General features: G+C 46.4%; 1 protein-coding gene across 2 annotated transcripts in view; it reads right to left on the reverse strand.

The window, feature by feature from the left end:
* VPS53 (VPS53 subunit of GARP complex) overlaps positions 1 to 17453 on the reverse strand; it is a 115707-nt gene that overhangs the window by 7821 nt on the left and 90433 nt on the right. For both annotated transcript variants that reach the window (XM_001513697.4, XM_029081994.2), the window contains 2 exons: positions 10150 to 10298; positions 1862 to 1931 (listed from right to left, as the gene is read on the reverse strand). In XM_001513697.4, the coding sequence (XP_001513747.1) occupies positions 1862 to 1931; positions 10150 to 10298 (219 nt within the window). The remainder of the gene's footprint in view (positions 1 to 1861; positions 1932 to 10149; positions 10299 to 17453) is intronic.

The following is a 17453-nucleotide window of genomic DNA, read 5'->3' on the forward strand; positions in this document are numbered from 1 at the left end:
GGAAGGGGCTGGCTGGGAGACTCCCGCTTGAGAAGCTCTGTTTAACCCTCTACATTCCCAAATGGCAACGGGATGAACCACAGTGCCAATATGGCCCTTCCTATGGCAGGAGAGTTGGGTAGTTCAATCTCCAGGACAGTCAGCCTTCTACTGCTTCAGCCCCTTCCCCAGAAGATACAAAAGACTTGTTCACACAACCCTGGGAGTAAGTTGGGGGCAGATAATAATAACGATGGCAGATGACATTCTCTCTAAGGGCAAACTGAGGCACAGCATCTACTTGCCTCGGCTGAGGTGGTGTGGTGAGTCGAAGAGGTGGCAGAAATAGAAACCTTGTTACTTGGAGAGCAGAAAACAGGCTGCTCCCAGTGGTCAGGGAGAGGGCCTCCCCTGCCCCAGAGATCCTAGGGGTGGTTCCTGCCATGGGCTAAACCAAAGGATAGGGTGAGGTGAGGATGCAGCTTGAGTCTCTTACAAGGGAATCCCCTTCACGGAGCAATACGCTAACGGTGCGTGCACACTCTTGTGAAGTCCTGTGGTCAGGGAATGTGTCTAGCAACTCTTGTACTTTACTCTCCCAAGCACTGAGTACAGTGCTCTGCACATAGTAAGCGCTCAATAAATATGACTGACTGACTGATCTAAACCCTGCAGGTAGGGCAGAACTTGCATCGCGGCAACTGTGCCAGGACTCGGGCTGCTCGGGGTAACCACTGCGTGGGTGGGGGTCTCTTTCTTAGGCCACTTTCTGGTAGGCTTGGGACCTCCCTCTAGTGACCCTGCAGGAGCAGTTGGCGTTGGCATCGCACTGCCACCCGCCTCCCCGGCACGCAGGCTGTGGGGACGGGGCACCTGGAGCTCCGACAGTGGGAGGGGACGCCCGGCAGCCGAAGCCCTGATCCCTTGGGCAGGGACAATGAAGTCATGGTCTACCCCTGTTAATGCAAAGACACCGTTCTGATGTTTCCAAACGCAGGAACCAGAGTGGTCTAGGGGAAAGAATATGGGCCTGGGAGTCGGAGGATCTGGGTTCTAATCTTGGCACCGTTGCGGGTCTGCTGGGTGACCTTGGCGCATCACTTAAATTCTCTGTGCCTCCGTAACCTCATCTGTAAAATGGGGATTAATACTGTAAGCCCTGTGAGGGACATGGACTGTGTCTAACCCGATTATCTTGTATTATCTTAGTAGAGCGCCTGGCCCATAGTAAGTGCTTAACAAATGCCATTTAAAAAAGGAAAAAAAAAGAAAAAAAAAAGAGTTCATTCTTGGTTAAGAAGATACAAGTAACTGAACCGGGCATTTCAGACTATTTTTACCAATCAGGAACCACTGATTTCTGGGTCCTCTTAATTATTTTTAACTTTGGCCACTATGGTTTCAGGACCAAAAAGATAAGTCTTCCTTCCCATGTTTCCTGTCGGCTTCTCCAGGCAGAGCTTAATGCTTCTGCCACTCAAGGAAATTTTGACATCATTTCAGTTTCCACCATGCCTTTGGATGGAAGTGGTCCCAAAGTTAGGCCACTACTGCCATGCTGGCAGTAGGAGGGCGAGCCCCTTCTCATGATGATACGCTTGAAAAAATGTTAAAAAAAACAACCAAACCTGGACTGGTTTTAACTGCTGTTCAGTCAGTCATTCGACACGAGCTGGCAGAAGGGGTGAAGCACTGCACTGCACACTGTCCAGACATATAAGCCCACAAGCCCCTGGTGTTCAAGAATAACTTAAACCCTCCCTCATCTCTGGTGATGAAGCCAGAACAGATCATCGGACGCTTCCTTCCGCTGTCCCTCGGCAAACGTCTGCACAAACAGCAAAGGAATCAGATGCACGCGTCTACAATGGTTTGCTCTCACCTGTTCCGCTCCCACCATGCTAATTGGTTTGCACTTGAACAGATGGTTGATGAACTTGGGGATGAAAGAGCTGGAAAGAGAAGAGATTTACAGATTAGACATTCTCCCTTTGAGGCGCAGAATCCCGTAAAAAGCTGTAAAACATAAAACTCTCCCAGCCGAGAGAAAAGCAACCCCCATGGGGAATCCCAACGTGTGGGGTAGCTTGTGTGTAGATTGCCATGAGTGACAAATGGCAAGCGTGCACGTGGGATGGGAGGGGGAGAGGGGAAGTTTATCCCTAAAATGTTCCAAATTGTTGACTTTTGGGGCCCAGGCTGGTTGCGAGGCAGGTTAGGTTAAGGGATGGGAGGAGGTTTAACCATAGATTTCAGTCACAGAGATGAGCTCCGGCATGCCGTGACCTGTTTGATGAGGGCAGGGGCACGAAGGGATCTATATAAATCTCTTCCCTTTGCTTTCCTAATCAAGGCGCTTGCTCTTCTGTTCCCTCACCAATTTTGTGGCTGACCATTGCCATAAATTGACCACCTGTTATGTGCTTAGAAACCTTCTCATTCCAGGAGGTTCTGACTTCCTACAGGAAGGAGGTCCTAGTAATCGAACAGGGTCCCTCCCTGACTTTATCGACCACCTTCCATCTGATGAGTTCGGAACGGTTCCTGAAAACAGTCTCCCTCGCCCTTCTGGCATCCTTGTGAGTAGCTACTGGGCAGGCCCCTCCAGAACTCTCTTGCTTGCTAAGGCAGACCCTGAGAGTATCAATTTATCCAAGATCTCACAGGCAGGTAAAAGAGGGGAAAGAAGCATCTCTCTCAGGCCAGCACTCTTCTGCCAGGCTCTCCTTAGAAAATGTGATCTCCCCCTTTTCCCCGGGACACTTAATAATAATTATGGTACTTATAAGTGGTTACTATGAGCAAAGCACTGTTCTAAGAGCTGGGGTTGATACAAGGTAATCAGGTTGTCCCCCGTAGGGCTAACAGTCTTCATTCCCATTTTCCAGATGAGGTAACTGAGGCACAGAGAAGTTAAGTGACTAGCCCAAAGTCATACAGCTGATAAGCGGCAGAGCTGGGATTAGAACTCATGACCTCTGACTCCCAAGCCCGGGCTCTTTCCACTAAGCCATGCCCAAAGGACTTAATCAGTCCTTTGGATGCTGTCCCTCACACACACATTATACACACGCTCGGGATCAAGCTGCCCGAACTGTTCTTCTCAGCAAGCAGGGAGTGCTTTGCTTCAAGGTTCCGAATTTGATGGCAATACAGCTCTTAAAAACGTAAGGTGGGGGTTTACCTCTCCGGAATGCGGAGGTGCCAAAATAGCTGCGAAAAGAGCAGATTTACACTAAGTAGGTTGTCTTCTTCAAAACCAGATTCAAACTCACAGGAGGAAGCGCTCAATAAATATGACGGGATGAAGAAACGTGCGCGATGGTGGGGCCATTTCTCTCAGCATCCAAAATTATGTAAGCAAATCAGGAATTTTGGGAGGGGCGCTAGCACTTTCCAACCACCAGAGGTCAGCCCCCCAGATAGCTGACTAGTTGGGAATTTAACCGGGAATGCCGCTCGGGCCGAATCCGGGAAGGGAGTGTTGGGATCTGGGCTAGCCCCTCTGGCGACCAGATCCGCCTTCAGCTGTCCAAAAGAACTTCCTGGCCTCCGCTGCCTACTCTCACCTGCCCAAGACCCTCCAACCCCGGCCTGCCCCTCCCCTGAGGCTGCTGATGGGCCGGGGAAGACCCACCGCACTACATCCTTTTGTTGGAGCTCGCTCTGATAAATCCTGAAGATCAAAGTCAAGTTGGGTGGGACGGGCCAGAAGCCTGAAAACGAATCATAGGAGCAGAGAGACCCCCCCCTCCCTGGGTTTGCTTGGTCAGTAGGGTGTTTCTTAAGCTCCTGTCTTGACTAATCATTAAACACAAACCTGTGGGTTCAATAGCTGAAATACATGGGTTATGGAACAATAACTAACATCATTCTCTAACATCACCAATGACCTTCTTCTCTAGCCCAGTCCAAAGGGCTGGCTGTACTCCTCCTTAATCCTCTTCAACCTCTCAGCTGCTTTCCACACTACAGACCACTTCCTCCTCCTAAAGTCTTATCAGGCCTCCTCTTCCTCCTTTATCTGCTCTTTCTCAATTTTGCTCGCTGGTTCCTTTTCTGCCTCTCATCCTTACTGTGGCCATTTGCCAGGCTCCGTTACGGATCCCCTACTCTTCTCTACACTGATTCTCTTGGGGGCTCACCCGCTAACGTGACTTCAGCTTCCATCCCTATGTGGACGACTCCCAAATCTACCTCTCTAGCCCTAGTCTGTCGATAACACCACCATCCTTCCTGCCCCAGAATCCTGCAACCTTGGTGTCACCCCGAATTCCTGCAACCTTGGTGTCACCCCGAATTCCTTGGGGTCTGTCAATCCCTACATTTAATCTCCTGCCAAATCCTGCGGGGTCTTTCCATACAATGTCTCTTTGATCCACCCTTTCCTTTCCACTCACACGGCTATTACCCTGGTCCAAGCTCTAGTCATATCACATCTAGATAATTGCCTTAACTCCTCCCTGGCCTCCCCACCTCTCCCCACTGCTACACATAGTCTTCTTCGACCTGCACCCATCCCACAGCTCCCTACTTTTCAAAATTCTCTGACAGTGTCCCTCCACATCACGCAACAACACCTCACACTTGGTTTCAAGACTGTCCACCAACTCACACCACTTCAAAGATTTCCTTGGGTTGGAATCACCTCAATCCGTAAATCTGATCGACAGCAGGGCGCTCCGCATTCAATGCCTTCCCCAAATCCCACGTCCTGCAAGAAGCCTTACCCAATTAGCTCACACCACCCAAGTGGTATAAACCCAATTCTCAACCCAGTGTCACTTCCAGCACTCATGTGCATATTTTGCATATCATCATCAATGGTTTTTATTGAGCTCTTACTGTGTGCAGAGCACTGTACTTAGGGCCTAGGAGAGAGTTGCTGGACAGATTCCCTGCCCATAATGAGCTTATTGTCTAGAACGGGAGACAGACCTTAATAGAGATAAATGTATATGTTATTTAACTGTATTTTCAATTACTTTGAAACTATGAAAATCATTTTGCCTCTCTTCCTACATTAGAGTATAAGTGTCTTCTGGGCAGGGAACATGTCACTCTTCTGGTTTGGAACCATGTCCCTCTTCTCCTTCAAAGACCTCCTCAAATTCACTTCTTTCAGGAAGCACTTCCTGATTGATGAGGGGTCACTTCAAAGTCAAGCCCTCCTATTAGCATCCCCAGAACTACTATATTTCTTTACGAATTTGCTGATTTCCTTGGGTCTACTGTATTTACTCTCTTACTCTTAACTATTACCTGTTTTTTGATTTATGCAGACGGCTTTCCCGTTACAAAATAAACTATAACCTAAGCTCCGTGACGGGGCACGTAGGTGGATATCCTTATACTGTTTCCCCCAATCTGTAATTTATTTTAATGTCAGTCTTCCCCTGTTCACTTTAAACTCCTTACAGGCAGGGATCGTGTCTACCAACTCCACTGAACTGTACTTTCCCAACTGTTTAGTCCAGTGCTCTGTCCACAGTAAGCACTCAATAAATACTATTGTTTGATTGAAAGCGAAGATCACACCTTTTTTTTTTTGGCACGCTTCCCAGGAAACAAGAGCAGTGCTTTGCACACAGTAGCTACTTGGTAGGTACATGTCGGCAACCGTGTCACAGGTACAGGAAGGCAGGCAGCAGTGGGAGCACCATGTCTGTAACCTGGGAGGAACCCCTATCAATCGACAGAACCTTATGAGGAGCAGCACGGCCTAGTGGAAAGAACACGGGCCTGGGAGTTAGAGGAGTTGCCGCGTAAACTCGGACACTTAATTTTTCTGTGACTCCGTTTCCTCCTCTGTAAAATGGGGATTCGATGTTCTCCCTCCTACTTGGATTCCAAAATCCATGTGGCACAGGGATGCTGTCTGACCTGATTAACTTGTATCTACCCCAGAACTTAGAACAGTGCTTCACTGATGCAGTAGCATTAATAATAATTATTGTTAGGCAGAGCACCATACTAAGGGCTTGGTACAATACAGTTAGTAGACACAATCCCTGCCTTCGGGGAGTTTGTAATCACTGTTACCACACCCATGGCTCAGCCCTCAGCATAGCCCTGGCCTAGGAACACGGCGTGGACATTGTTCCTGTTCCTTTCTGGGGTTCTGGTGAACTTGACTAGAAGTAATCGATCCTTCCTTCCACCTCTCCAGATCCCAAGGCCAAAGAGTCCCTTGGTTCTGCGAACATAAAATTGGTTTCCAGACCCAGGGATGATTACTTTCATCGCCAAGACCTCTGTTTCTTCTCCTGCTCGGTGATAAGGGGATCTTTGTCTAGAGTGGAGTGGAAAGGAATGTCTGTTTGCTCCCTACTCCGGTTACAGGCTCCCTCTTGGAGATTTCTCAACTCAGGCTGTGGTTTTGCAAGGGACGAGAGGCCGCTCTAGATGAATATTAGACCAGGAAATTCATTTCAGCTCGGCTCAGACTGAACCCATCCCAGATGTGAGAGACTGGTGCTTTATTCACCATTTTCTCAGTCTGTGCTTAGTTAATAAAGTTAAAAGGGCTACAACCAAGCCAGGATATTAGGATTGGGCTGTGAACACAGCTGAGTAAATGAATTTTTGGTATTTACTTTTGTGTTAGCTAAATAAAACCTCTGTGTAACCACACTGGTTTAAACCTAATAAATTTCTTCAGACACCATTTTGTGGAGGGGGCTGGGGGCGAGTCGCAGCATGATTTATCAATCACTGCTCTTAATGGAAACTAATGAGCATCCAGAGATAGCCCGGGGAATGTAACTTCTTGGTCCATCTGCCCTGAGGCAAGCACTAATGGCCCTCTAGAGATTCCGCTACATCCTTTCCTAATGACCTGGGAACCGAAGCAGATTCAAACAGCCACGTTGGAATGGCCGCTTCTGAAGATTTATTTCAGAAAAATTAGCTTCCCTAATTGAATAAACCGTGGGAGGGATTTTTTTGAAGACTGAAATATAGAACCTGGACACTGTCCCCGATTCCTCACTGGGGCCCTGGCAGACCCAACGGGAGACCGGTCGTTCACCGGCCTTTCTGCGGTTTTTCCCCAAGGATCGGCTGAGGCCAGTTAGAGACAACGTACCTAAAGGAGGTGGGCATTTCCCAATGGGACCCCTCCCACGGGCTGGAGGACTGCCCTGCTGGTAGCTACCTTGTTTCTTAAACCTTCTTTTTAAGATGCAAGCTAACAGGCCTGCGAGCTCTGGAAATCATCAGCATCATCATTAACAGTGGCACATACTGAGCATCTTTCAGGGGCAGAGCACTGTATTGGCCACTTGGGAGTAGAGCAGTAGATGTGACAGTACCTACAGCGTTCAGAATGTCGAACTAAAGGTGGCTAGGACAGAAGTGAGCTTTAGAGTTGGTCCGCTTTGCTCCCCGACAGTGTTTCGTTTGATAGCTCAGGAGAACAAGTCTTTTAACCTCATCTTTAAAATGGGAATTAAGACTGTGAGCCCCAAGTGGGACAATCTGATTATCTTGTATCTATTCCAGTGCTTAGAACAGTGCTTGGCGCATAGTAAGCGCTTAACAAGTAGCATCATTATTATTTTAAACCTGTCTCCTAGGGGAGCCGGAGGTGATTCCCAGCCTGACCCCCAGGCTATGGAGAAGGGATCTGGGCTAAGGCTGTGGGACCCACTCTCTCCAGCTTTCTCCTCTGGTCTCGCTTTCTCAGGTGGAGGGAGCCAGAGAACCTGACTACGGGTCCACTGCGTGAGCATGGAAAACTCTGTGTGTATGTTGAAACACAAGCCCCATCAGTCCCCGGGAACAACCACTGGCAGACATATAGGAGCACGCACGTCCCATCGCACAGGTACAACTTCCCCGCTCCTGGGAGTTGAGCCGGAGTCGGCCAAGGTGGCCAGCTGGGCGATGCCTCATCCTACTGGTTTCTGGGGTTTGGCTCTGGTCAGGCCCCGGGCTTTAGAATTGTCATGCAGGCAGGGCTCCGCCTTCTAGGTTGCAGTCACTCTTCTGAGGGGTTTGTATGAGGAGACATTCAGATATGCGGATATCTCCTTAGGACTTGGAAGTGGGGATGGGAACAGATGGGACTATTCAACTCATTGATCACCTGAAGACTTTCATTTTAGCCAATAGTTTTCAACTCCTCCCACCTCAAGTTCCTTTATTTATTTTTTTTAAGTGGTATTTGTTAAGGGCTTACTATGTATCACAAGAAATCCAGGCAGTTGTGGCAATGAGGTGCCAACAGGAGAACAACTTTGAATGGGCAAAGGAGTGGAGATGGACAGAAGTCTTGTTACCATCTTTAGGACGTTGGGAAGCGTGTGATGGCTTCTCACCCAAGACAGCAAAGGACTCAAGGAAAGCCCCTTCTAAGAACTGTTTAATGCCTAATAATTTACCTCTGATATCCTGAAATGTTGAATTTTAGCCTCCCTTTCTTGTTGATCAGATTAAATCTTTATTTTCCAATATGTCTGTCCTCTTGGATCTAGATCGGGAGTCCTTCGTGGGCCAAGGACCCAGCTATAATCGACCAAGTGCTTGGCCCAAAGCTTTGCAACTAGAGGTACCTCCTTAATAGCAGTAAAATTATGATAGTAAAATAGTTGAGCTAAACCTGTATTGTGGAAAACTGATATATAGTTCTCCCTGACAGACATATTTACGCATGGGTGCGTATGTGGCTGGTGAAAGACCGATATGGGACCCACAGTCCTGACACACGCTGCAATATCTGTTGTTTGCAGCCTGTGGGACTGTTTGTGTTTTGGCCTCATAGTTTCACTATCCTTACGAAGCTTCTGCTCAAAAGGAGCTCTTTCTTTCTGGATTACAGCGCTCCACTTTAGTCTGTCTGCTTGCTGCAACTGATTCCCGGTATTCAGTCGGGATGCCGCACTGTCTGAGGTGAACTGCGAACCGGGACTTCCAACAGTCTCAGCTTTGAGTCATGTTTGAATGGAACCAGGCTTGAAGAGAGGTCATAGGGATTGGAGGCCCAAAGACAACTTGGACAGCATCCAAAAGAGAGCACTCAGGAGGATCAAAGCTTTGGGCAATAAAACCAGCTTAAATGAATTAGGATCATTTAACCTAGAGAAATCCAGAGGCTGATTTAATGGTCTTTAAGTATCTAGGGAAGGGGATGGCAAGGGATGGGATATTAACCAGCTGTTGGCCATTCAAGAAACATCGTGAACCTAAAGCAACAGGGAAAATGACCAGTACTGCTTCCAATTTCCCCTCCTCCACCTTTGGTAGTCTATTCGGAGGTCTCAAACTTTATGCTCATGAAGATTTTCTTTGAAGTTCCCGTAGCTTTGACTTTCAGCTCTACAGGGAGGACTCCCAATCTACCTCTCCAGCCCTGACCTCTCTCAACTCAGCAGGCTCACATTTCCTCCTGACTTCAGGGCATCTCCACTTGGCTGTCCTGTTGACACCTCAAACTTAACATGTCCAAAACAGATCTTCTCACCTTCCCCTCCAAACCCTGTCTTTCTGACTGTGCAAAGCACTACACTAGTACAATAATAACTCCCCTCAGGGGTAACACACCCCTCCATTCACTTAACGAGTGAGTGAATCTTCCTGAGCCTCTGGAGGGCCCTTCTCTCCCTTTAACCATAAGCAGATTCAAGGGGAGATTTTATCCTACAACCTCCTGGCAAACTTCCTCCCCATCCCTGCGTTAGGCAGTGTTAGGAAAGGGGTCATTTCCCAGGGAGCCTGGCAGATTTCCTTGTGAATTTAGAGAAGAAACATGATCTAGTGGAGAGAGCATGAGCCTGGGAGTCAGAAGAACCTGAGTTCTAATCCCAGCTTCACCAATGTGCTGCATGACCTTAGGCAAGTCACTTAACTTCTCTGAGCCTCAGATACTTCATCTGTAAAATGGGGATTAATACCGTGAGCTCCATGTGGGACATGGGCTGTGCCCAACTGATTAATTTATATCTACCTCAGTGCTTACTACAGTAGCATGTAGTAAGTGCTTAAGAAAACACATATACACACACACACAAAAAAAACACAAAAAACCTTAAAGAAAATACCGGAGAGAGTACTTGATGACTTTTGGAAGCAAGGCTACCAGACTGTGAAATGCCGAGACTGTACTTTAAGGGCAGGAAAATATCAACAGGAGGTGAAAATCAAATGCTGCAGGCTCCGACCAGGACTTACTTGGCAAACTTAATACAGAACTGGGTGAAGTACTTCCGAGTAGAGGCCAGGTTGTCCCGGATGATGGGGACGTTCTGTTTAATGTGGAGAATCACTGAGGTGACATAAGGACTCTGGTCACCCACGTGCTCCACATTCTGCCACGGCATCTGAAATAGGTAAGGGGGGGGGGGGAAGAGAGAGCTCATTTAGTACCCCACCCTTTTGCACTCCTCTCCGTGTCATTCCTCCTTCTTTAGAATCCACCCGCTTTCTCCCCACACCCTCTGTCCCTTCATGCTTACACGAACTTCCTGCTTTTCATCTGCCTAGCTGCTTCCTTTCCTCACTTAAAATCAACCTTTAATCTCACATCCTGCAGGAAGACTGCCTAAGTTAGGTAAGTTTCAATTTTTTATCAGTCAGCTGCCCCTCCTCCTCAGAGATCTACCATAAAAGCAATTTGAAACTTTTTAAGTTAAGAAGAGTGATTGAAAAGCAACAAAGAATGTATGTATTGGGGGGGGGGGCTGTGGGTGTGGGTGTGAGAGAGAGAGGGAAACTCTGCCATAAAATCTAAAAGTTTAGGGTGAGGAAATTATGCGTCCTCTGTCCTAGGGAAGATGAATTCCAACAGGTCCGTTCTTACTCTCGCTCATCTATGGAAAGCAGGAACAGCGGTACATTGTACGCTCAATATACAGGAGCTACTAGAAGGGATGAAGGGGGAAATTATAGACATCAAAAGGCGATGCAGGGTTTAATAATTGGACCACTGAGGGCTATTCATAAGAAAAGCTAGGGATGCAAAGGTATCCCTAAGCATGAAGATAAATGTCAAGGAAGGCACATAAATGTTCTCCGAGCACTCCTTGACAATAACAGAGAGAGAAAGAACCCTGAGCTGAAAGGTCATTGTTCTGACCCAAGATGGCATTTCTGATGGTATTATGTTCTCATCATTGGACACCAACAGCACACATTAAAAACAGAGTTGCTTACTGAAATCTCCATCTTGCTCTCCCCACATTCAGAGACTTAATAAAATTGCATTTCCTCCAAGGGTCCTTCCCTGACTAAGCACCCACTTCCTCTTCTCCCACTCCCTTCTGTGTCTCCCCTGCACTTGGATTTGCACCTTTTATTCACCCCACCCTGAGTCCCACAGTACTTCTGTACATATCTGTAATTTGTTTATATTAATGTGGGGGGGGAAAGTGTCAACTTTGATATATTTTCTCTCCAAGTGTTTAGTACAGAGCTCTGTACATGGTACATGTTCAAAAAATACAACTGATTGACTGATCTCCATTTCTCTTTACCAATCCTCTCTAGCCAAGATTGTGGAGTTTACTTCAACTGGAAATTGGGCCAGAGCCATCATCATTTTTGAGCCTCCCAGCTGTTTTTTGTCTAAGCTAATCATCAAATGTTTACCTTGTGCCCAAGATTGAGAACAACTGAGCTAATAAGGACAACTAAGAGAATACACACTCCTTGCCATCACAAAGCTTGCACTCTAATAGAGGTGACAGGCAAAAGAATAGAAAATCAGTGTGAATATATGTACATGTATATTTATCCACACCCACTCAACAAATGAGTGAGATGCAGCATAGCCTAGTGGAAACAACTCAGGCCTGGGAATGAGAGGACCTAGGTTCAAATCCTGGCCCTGCCACTTGCCTGGTGTGTGACCTTACTTCTCTTCTCTGTGCCTCAGCTATCTCAACTGTAAAATGGGGATTAAGACTGTGAGCCTTACGTTGGACACGGACTGTGTCCAACCTGATTATCTCATATCTCCCCCAGCATTTAGTACAGTGCCTAGGACATAGCAAGTGCTCAAATACCATTAAAAAAAAATCTCCCCAAAAGAAGCAAATTCTAAGAAGATGAAATCATTGGGGGTAGGGAGAGAGATGGGGTTAATCAGTTGAGCTTCCTGAAGGAGGTTGGCCATAGATTTGTAAACTGAAGGAGCAGGAGCAAGAGGCAGAAAGGAAAAGAGCAGGGCAGAGGGGGGAGGGGAGGGAAGGAACAAGGAAAAGTAGACCGAAGTAAAATGATCTCCCTCCCTGCAGTATATGGTGGTATTTTGCATTTGTTTGTTTTAACAAGAGGTATGAAGCCCCTAGGACCAGGTGGTGAACATCAATCTCCTTTTTGAAAGGAGAGGAGGCACGTGGCAGGCCCTAAGGGAAGGCCCTGGGATGGAATTAAGTGAAACTCGGTCTACAGGGGAGAGGATCGACTCCAGTCACCAAAAAGGTTTTTCAGCCACTGGAGGCACATCAACCTGACCCAACTTATGTGCGAAGTCATCTCGGTCACCGAGAACAGATCTGGTCCACTGACCCAACTGTGGGGGATTCGGAGAGGTCTGCTCTGTTCAAGGGCTAACAATTTGATGGGAAGGGGAAACAAGGTTGCAGAAAATGCTAATTGAGACCTTGAGCTAAGCAGTGTCAGACACTCTGGAGAAGCGCTGTGGCCGAGTGGAAAGAGCACAGGACTGGGCCTGGGTTCTAATCCCAGCCCCGCCACTTGCCTCCTGAGTGACCCTGGGGAAGTTACTTAACTTTTCTGTGCCTCGGCTTCCTCACCTGTAAAAATGGGGACTCAATGCCCCTTCTCCCTCTCCCTTAGACTGTGAGTCTCAGGCGGGACAGAGAACGTTGTGCACTCTCATAACCTTATATCCACCCCAGAGTTTAGTACAGTTCCTGACCTTTACCAATACCATAATTTTGATTTTTTCTATGGTATTTGTTAAGAGCTTACTAGGTCCCAGGCACTGTACTAAGCGCTGGAGTAGATACAAGATAACCAGGTTGGACACATGGGGTGCCACAGCCTTAATCCTCATTTTACAGATGAGGGAACTGACACAGAGAGAAGTTAAGTGACTTCCCCAAGGTCACAGAGCAGACAAGTGGCAGAGCCGGGATTCTAGCTCCTAGTTGACTTCAGGCTCCTAGGTTTGTGTTCTATTCACTAGACCACGCTGTTTCAATAGACTTTGAACTCCATCCCAGGGAGGATAAGAAATTCCAGTGGGTCTATTCTTACTCTTGCTCATCTACGGAGAGCAGGAACAGCATCTTTTTAAAGTCCTCCTCGATATCTAACACATTAAATATGTGTTCAAAAGTTTGAGCACTAGGCATGCCATTGAGGTAAACGCACAAGATCCAAGTCCCTCTTTCGAAACGAAACTATCAAAACAAGGTGCATAAGAAAAAGGAGATGTGTTTTGTGGCCTGGCTGTCTCTGGCAAGAAAAAAACTAACAACTGTGCCTTTGGGGTAAGGAAAATCTGGAGAGAGGAAGCTTATTAAAACAAGCATTTTGTACACAGATGATTCACCGTGATCCTGTGCCCTAACGTTTCTTTGTGGAAGTGGACATCAGTGTCAAAGAAGGCTTTACAGACCAACGGGGAGTAAACGGAAAAAACGAGAATCCAGACAGAAAATTCAGAAAAGGGAAAAGGAGAATGGGCTTAGCTTCTTTGGGAGAATGAACTTGAGCAGTATCTACTGCACCTTCTAACACACCGGCTTAATTTTTGGTTGTGGTGTGTAATATTTTCCTCATTACTTTTAATCTTATTACAGATGCTTTTTGTTACAGCTGATTTTCCAGATCCAGTTCCACCCAAATGATGAGCATGCTAGGTGATTTATTATTTTTTTTAAGTGATCTCACCCGGGTTGGGGAGGCCAAAATCTATATAAACCCAAAAGGTCTGCATGGAACCTACTTTGAACTGACCCCTTCCTGCCTCCCCATTCCGATTTTATTCACCAAAACTAGAGAAAAATCAGAAGAACTCTGGGTAAACAATGGAAAGTCAGGCTAAGGGCATCTTTCTAGTATTACCATAGCCAATAGATTGAATTGTTCCATAGCAACCGCTACTATTTTCTATTTCTACGGCGTTTTATATTGGAAAATCTCAGAATAAAAGAAGACAAGGTGAAGTGGTGAAGTGATTTGTTAGAGGTTACAAAGTAAGTCTGGAGTGAAAAGAGAATTTGGGATGGCTTTCTCTTAATTCTTCTTCATAACTGCCCAAACATGCGCACGCACACGCATGTGTTTGTGTGTGTGTGTGTGTATTTGATGCCCAGATCCAAGGCTCAGACTACTTCCAATTCAGTTCACGATAGCCAGAATCAGCCACCCAAATCTGTCAAATTTTCGTATGAACGGGAAGGAAAACATTATTTCGCTTTTGGGCGATGCGTATCTTTGCTGGCCAAGTTAATAACCAAGCTGATTCACATCATTTGTCCAGGTTTCAATCAATGTCTGATAAGACAAGATTATTTATTTCAGAATGCAAATGGAGCAGTGGAATTAACCAACGCTTTTGTCTGTTTTAGTAAATCCTTTACTAGTGGTGCCAGCCACTGAGGATCCTGGACCGTCTCACTTCAAATAGGATTTTGCTTCACAGTCTGGGTATTGGCCAATTCTGATCACCACTGGCCTTGGCTGTTCTGTAAATAGTCCGAGAAATGTGAGCGGGCAGCTAAGATGGCTGAAAGCTACTTTTTACAGTAAAGAAGTGAATGTGTTGAGCTGAACTTCAAAGCAAGTATTGTACCTTTAGGTGAAGCTTAAACAAATGCATATTAGAGAAAAGGCTCTATTCAGAAAGGTAGATGAACAGTAGCTGCACTGAAAGAAAGGACCAACATAATGAAAAGTCATCATCAGAAATATGAACCTAACTTTTCTGGTAAACTTGACTCTTGACATTTTAAATTTACTCCTCAGACCTTTGAATTTTTCCCCTCGTGCTTTGCTTGGGATAGTTCCAGCCTGTATGCGACTGGGAATATATAAATAAAAAGAAAAACACTTTGGGAACGGAGTCGAATGAAAGTCGTGGAGAGAACATAAATGACGGGCAAGTAAATTACCAGGCTAAAGAGGCTTTGGAGGCTTCCAGGATCAGCACTGTAAAAACCCATAAGCAGAGCTCCAGAGGGTATTGAGATCTCCAGTCCCCAAAGCTGGTGCTCAGTATGGGCAGAGAATGTTTCTGCTGATTCTGTTATATTGTACTCTCCAAATGCTCGGTACAGTGCTCTGCACATAGTAAACGCTCAATAAATACCACTGATTGATGCACGCCTACAACCCTGTGATCTTTTACCAGCTGAAGAGTGAAATGAAGCAGATTCTGATTTTCAGTGGAGAGAGGACAGTCTCGTGGGGACTCAAGCCTCCCGTCATGTCACTTGAAAGTCTGTGGAATGCGATCGCTGAGACGAGGACAGTGCTTGGCACATAGCAAGTGCTTAACCAATCCCACTCTCGTTATTATTAAATTGACCCTGCCCTGTCAGAGAGAAATCCCCAAATTAGCAGGGGCTTCACAGATAAATACCTAGTCTTGGGAGGGTCTTCCAAACTGCCTCTTTTCTGAAAACAAAAGTGGACCTCCAAATTTTATCTGCCATATATACCCCCGTTAGGTGCTTAGAGTCCTTTAAAAGAAAAAAAAGGAACCAAATTTTACCTGCTGGCCAGGAGTTAACAGTTTGTTGACAGTTAACAAACCCAAACAGTGTCCCTCATTAACCAAACATATGCTGACAGCAGCTGCAGCAGGGAGCAATCAGTGCAGACTGCAAACTCACTGTGGGCGGGTAAGGTGTCTAACAACTCTCTTGTACTGTACCTTCCCGAGCGCTTAGTACAGTGCTCCGTACACAATAAGTGCTCAAATACCATCGATTGATTGATTTGGTTAAGCCTCTGGTTTGAGTTTGGCCCATCTTCTTTGGATGAACAATCAAAGAATTTAGCATTTTTCCAGATAGAGGGCAAAAACACCCCAACATGCCTTGTATATAAAGTAGCTATTATGGCACCCGATCAATTTGTATTTGACACTTACATAACAAGAGGGATTCAAAGCAAGGGCTGGCAAGGACCCACAAATGTGGGAACTTGCTACGACTTGGCATGGATTTGGAAATAGAAACCCAAAGGTTTCACTCCCAAGTGAATGTACAAAATTGAATCACCACCACAACATTTGAATTTCCAGAAGGAAAGCAAACATCATGGAGACTCCCAAGACCCTAACTCCGACAACCAATCAATTCCACGGTAATGTAGCAGTGACAAAACTGTGCGAATCCATCTGATCCCAGGCTGGGATAGGAGCAGAACTCAAGAAGCAGCACGACCTAGTAGATAGAGCACGGGCCTGGGAGTCAGAAAGACCTGGGTTCTAATCTGCCACTTGTCGGCCGTGTGACCTCGAACAAGTTACTTCACTTCTCTGGGTCCCAGTTACCTCATCTGTTAAATGGGGATTAAGATAGTGAGCCCCATTTGTGACATGAACTGTATCCGAACTGATTATCTTGTATCTGCCTCGGAGCTTAGTACAGTACCAAACACAAACTAAGCACTTAACAAATATAATTAAAAAAAAAAAAACCCAAAAGCCTGGCACCCACAAGACAGATGAAAAATTTTAGTGTGAATCACCTGGAAAACAGGTAATTTTGCAAAAATGCTGCAGGAGAACTGTCTGGCTCTCCTCCCACCCTAGTGGATAACAATCCGGTGAACGTAACGGCAAAAGCGGAGAGCATCTGAATTTCACTATCTATCTTTCACTGCCCGATGGCCCGGCTGACCTGGATGCTTTTTTAGTGCCCTCCACCCCGATGTCACCATGGGGTTCCAGACATCAAGCAGTAACTCAATACTGCTGCCGTGCCAGCCTGCGATCTAACAGCCCCCAGCAGATCTGAAGATAAACCGATTTCTACCGATCAATAGTATTTACTGGGCGCTTACAGTCTACACTTGGGAGGGTACAATATGCCAGAATTGGCAGAAATGTTCCCAGCCCACGACGAGCTTTCAGTCTAAAGGAAGAGACAGGAATTAACGTAAATAAATAAGTAAATTACGGCTATGTGATTTCTAGGAGGCAAAGGCATCCCCTGAGAAACAAGTGTCGTGAACACCGGCCAAGGAGGCATTAAACTCAAATCCTGCCAAGGGGGAGCTCCTTCCAAAGTTCCTGACGCCCTCTGCATATTCGCTCCTGGGAATGTTCCCCAGTGAACACATCTGACAGGACAAAGCCTCCCACAATGAGGACCTGGAATTCAGCCATTGCTTGAAAGCTGAAGACAGATAAGAGCAAGTCAGCTAGGTTTAACAAGGCCCAGGAGAACGAATCGTGGCAGAAAACCTAAGACTCTGTATTACAGGGAACGGGAGACCGAGAGCTGGGCTCAGGGCAGGGTACCGTAAGGATATGCTTCACTAAAACCTAAGAC

The sequence above is a fragment of the Ornithorhynchus anatinus genome, chromosome 17 (assembly GCF_004115215.2).
Source record: "Ornithorhynchus anatinus isolate Pmale09 chromosome 17, mOrnAna1.pri.v4, whole genome shotgun sequence".
NCBI classification, from domain to species: domain Eukaryota; kingdom Metazoa; phylum Chordata; class Mammalia; order Monotremata; family Ornithorhynchidae; genus Ornithorhynchus; species Ornithorhynchus anatinus.